At 72.3% G+C, this 3,876-nt stretch overlaps 1 protein-coding gene across 1 annotated transcript; it reads left to right on the forward strand.

Moving 5' to 3' along the window:
* Positions 1 to 1,020: 1,020 nt before the first annotated feature.
* AURANDRAFT_4253 (hypothetical protein) lies at positions 1,021 to 1,983 on the forward strand (the record flags this gene model as incomplete). Its single annotated transcript, XM_009040397.1, has 2 exons — positions 1,021 to 1,442; positions 1,611 to 1,983. Coding segments are annotated over 2 exons (795 nt in total), but the record flags the coding sequence as incomplete, so codon positions are not given.
* Between the last annotated feature and the right edge of the window lie 1,893 nt (positions 1,984 to 3,876).

A 3,876-nucleotide genomic window follows, 5' to 3' on the forward strand; every position in this document is an offset into this window, starting at 1 on the left:
CCGGCGACGGCAGAGCCTCGCGATGTGGCAGGCCGACCCCGAGGTCGCGGCCGCGCAGGCCGAGCTCAAGAAGCTCCAGGAGGCGGCGCGCGCGCGCGAGCGCGGCGAGCAGGAGCAGGCGTCGGCCGCGGCCAAGGCCTCGTTCCGCGAGCGGCGCCAGACCGCGAGCACGTCGACGCTCCTCGCGCAAGAGGCCGGGTCGCCCGCGCGCAAGGTCGCGGGCCGCGAGCTCCGGGAATCCCTGGCGGCCCTCGTCGCCGAGGAGGAGGCCAAGGAGCAGGCCCGCAAGCCGAAGCCGCGCCAGCGCCGCAAGGCGAAGCGCGTCGTCATGACGCCCGCGGAGGCCAAGGCCGCGCAGGAGGCGCGGGTCAAGGCCCAGGAGGCGGAGACGGCGGCGAAGATCAAGGCCGCCGCGGAGAGCGGCGCCGCCTTCTTCGCCTTCGACCACAAGCCCAAGGAAGCCGTGGTGCCCGAGGAGGAGGCGGCGCCGAAGGAGGAGCCTTCCTACGGCGCCGCGGGCGACGTCGCGGCCGCGCCCCGGTCCGTGCACGCGCGGTCCCTGGCAGGGCAGGACAAGGGTGATTCAACGTCGCTTCAACGTGAGTGTTCCGCGCGCGCGCGTTCCGAAAAAAGCATCCACGCTTCGAGACCGCTCCGAGAGATGATCGCTTGTCCAAAAATCAGCCGAAACGAGTGGAAAATGGCCGAGAGAGGAGCCTTTGAAGTTGGGAATTTCGCACCCTTGTCCTGCCCAGGTCCCTCGAGCACGGGTCGACGTCGTCGTCGCAGACGACGCTCACGGCGCCGTCCGTCGGGTCGCACAAGTCGTCGATGCAGAAGTCCGGGGCCACGGAGCGGTCGCCGCTCGTCGCGCGCGCGCGGCAGCGAGCCCTGCAGGGCGCCGCGTCGGGCCAGATGGCCATCGCCGCCGTCGGCGCCGTCGCCGTCGGCGAGCGGGCCAAGGACGAGCGGCGGGAGCGCACGCACCCCGCGCGCGACGACTCCGTCTTCACGTGCGCCGGCCACCGCCGCGAGTGCTTCTCGTGCGCGTGCTCCAACGACGGCAAGCTCCTCGCGTCGGGCTCCGAGGACGGCACGGCGCGCGTCTGGGACGCGACGACGGGCGACCTCGTGCGCGTCCTCGAGGGCCACGGCAAGCGCACGGGCTTCCAGCAGCGCGGCGGCTTCGGCGCGCTCGTGTCCGCCGTGGCCTTCTCGCCCGACGGCGCGAGCCTCGCGACGGGCTGCCGCGACAACCTCGTCCGCGTCTTCGACCTGGCCACGGGCAAGATCCAGCTCCAGCTCAAGGGCCACACCGCCTACGTCAGCTCCGTCGAGTTCAACGTCGACGGGGGCCGCCTCGTGTCCGGGTCCTACGACGAGACGGCCGTCGTCTGGAACGCGGTCACGGGCAAGAAGCGCATGGCGCTCCTCGACAAAAAGTCGGGCCACCGCAAGACCAACGACATCGTCCACTACGTGCACCACGCGTCCTACGACCGCCGCGGCGACCGAGTGGTCTGCGCGTCCAGGGACGGCCTCGCGCGGATCTGGGACGGCCACTGGGACGGCGGCGGCGGGTCCACGGGGCGGCTCCTCCTGACGCTCAGGGGCCACGAGGCCGCCGTGCTCTGCGCCAAGTTCTTCGTCGACGGCCGGCGGGTCGCGACGGCGTCGCAGGACAAGTCCGCGCGGACGTGGGACGCGAAGACGGGCGACCAGCTCGCCGTGCTGTTGGGCCACACGCACCACATCACGGCCGTCGCCTGCCTCGCCGACGGGCGCCTCGTCACGGGCGCCAAGGACTACACGATCCGCGTCTGGGAGGACAAGTGGAACGTCCACAACTACGACCACCGCGTGCTCGAGGGCCACGCGGACCGCGTCATGGCCGTCGCCCTCGCCCAGAACGACGGCCTCCTCGTCTCCGCGTCCTTCGACCGCACGCTCAAGTGCTGGGACCCGGACCCGGCCGACGAGCTCTTCGTGGACCGGCGCTACGCGGCCGCGTCCGCGGCCGAGGCCGAGGGCCTCCTCAGCGCCCAGGGCAGCGTGAGCCTCGCGGTCTCCCAGCAGGGCTCCGCCCTCGAGGCCGTCGCCGAGGACGGCGAGGAGTCCTGGCTCGACTAGTACGCATTAGAGCTCCGCCTCGTCGACGGGCAGGTACATCTTCGAGAAGTCGTCGACGGCGTGCTCGAGGGCCTCGGCGAAGGACGGGTCCACGTTCTGCTTCGCCTTCATGGCGGCCGTCATGACCGCGTGGTGCGCGAGGAGCGCGTCGACGTAGTCCTCCTGGCTCGCGAAGGGCGTCCCCGCGGCGCCGAAGGGCTTGACGCGCTGGCAGAGCGAGTACTCGGAGACGGCGGTGATGATCTTCTCCGCGTGGCTCTCCTTGTTGTTGACCCAGCGCGTCATCTGGTTGAACGCGAGCGGCGTCGCCTCGCTCGAGAGGGCCGTGATCTGCGCCATGGCCTTTTTGATCGTCGACGTGTGCTGGCGGATCTCGGCGACGAACGCCGGGTCGTCGAAGATGCCGCAGGGCACCTGGCAGTGCGCGGAGATGCAGGCGACGAGCGCGGCGGCGACGACGGTCTTCATGCTTGTGCAGCGAGGCGCGGAAGCACTGCGGAGCGGCGGCGCGTGCGTGAGAGCTCGGCTCGAGCCCGGCCGAAGCTCAACAGCGATTCATCTTGTGGCAAATGACACAGTGTTGACGCGGGCCGATGTCCGTCTCCATCGAGCACACGAACCGGCGCACCGTCGCGCCGACGCGCGCGCGGCGGCGCCGCTACGCGAGCGCCGTCGGCGAGGAGGCCTTCATCGTGCTGCTCCAGGAAGGGTGGGCGCCGACGCTGCCCGTGCGCCTGGAGCGCGTGAACAAGGCGACGGCGCTGACCTACGCGCCGCTGAGCTTCTGGTCCTGGGCCGACGGCGGCCGGGCGGCGCGCGAGCGCGCCGGGCGCCTCGCGGTCGACGGCGCCGTCGCGGCGGGCCTCGTCGCGCGCATCGCGATGCCGCCGGCGCCGGCGCCCGACGACGACTTCTCCGGCGCGCGCGCGGAGCTCGCGGCGACGCGCGCGTGCGACGCCGTCGTCGTCATGATCAAGTTCGCGGCGGAGGACCGGTGCGACATCCTGCCGCTCTTCGGCGCCAAGGTGCTCCAGACGCTCTGCGAGACCTTCCGCCGCGCGGCGGCGGCGGCGCTCGAGGCGTCGGGCCCGTCGACGCTCCTCGCGGTCCGCGCGAGCGACGCCATCTCCGAGTTCTTCCGCACGCTCGACGCGGCGGAGATCCGCCACGCCATCTGCAAGAAGGTCGTCGAGTTCGGGCTGCTGGCGTCCCTCGAGGCCATCCTCCGCGCGCCGACGGCGTCGTCGGGCCTCCTCTCCGCCGCGCTCGACACGCTGGGCCTCGCGTTCTACTGCGCCGCGCCCGCCGACAAGGCGGCCTGCGCGTCCGCGAGCCTCGTCGAGGCCATCGTCGCGTTCCTGCCCAGGTGCACGTCGACGCGCTTCGACGACTGCTCCGAGGTCTGCTGGGCCGTCGGCGCGCTCTCGTTCCTGCTCGTGGACCCGCAGAACGAGCCGACGATGGTGCCGCCGGGCCCCGCGCGGGACGCGTTCCTCGCGCCGGCGACCGTCGCGGCCTACGTGGATTTGGTGAAGCGGGGCCACGGTTTGCGCTTCGGCCAGTGCCTCAAGACGCTCGCGCAGACGCCGGAGGTCGCGGCGGCGCTCGCGACGCCGGCGATGGCGGCCGCGCTCGCGGAGGTCATCGGGTTTTCGGGCGAGGCGCTCGACGCCTACACGCGGCGCACGCACCTGCGCGACTTCGACGCCATGGGCTTCCGCATGTCGACGGTGCACTCGGGCTCCT

Source organism: Aureococcus anophagefferens (genome assembly GCF_000186865.1).
Source record: "Aureococcus anophagefferens unplaced genomic scaffold AURANscaffold_15, whole genome shotgun sequence".
NCBI classification, from domain to species: Eukaryota; class Pelagophyceae; order Pelagomonadales; family Pelagomonadaceae; genus Aureococcus; species Aureococcus anophagefferens.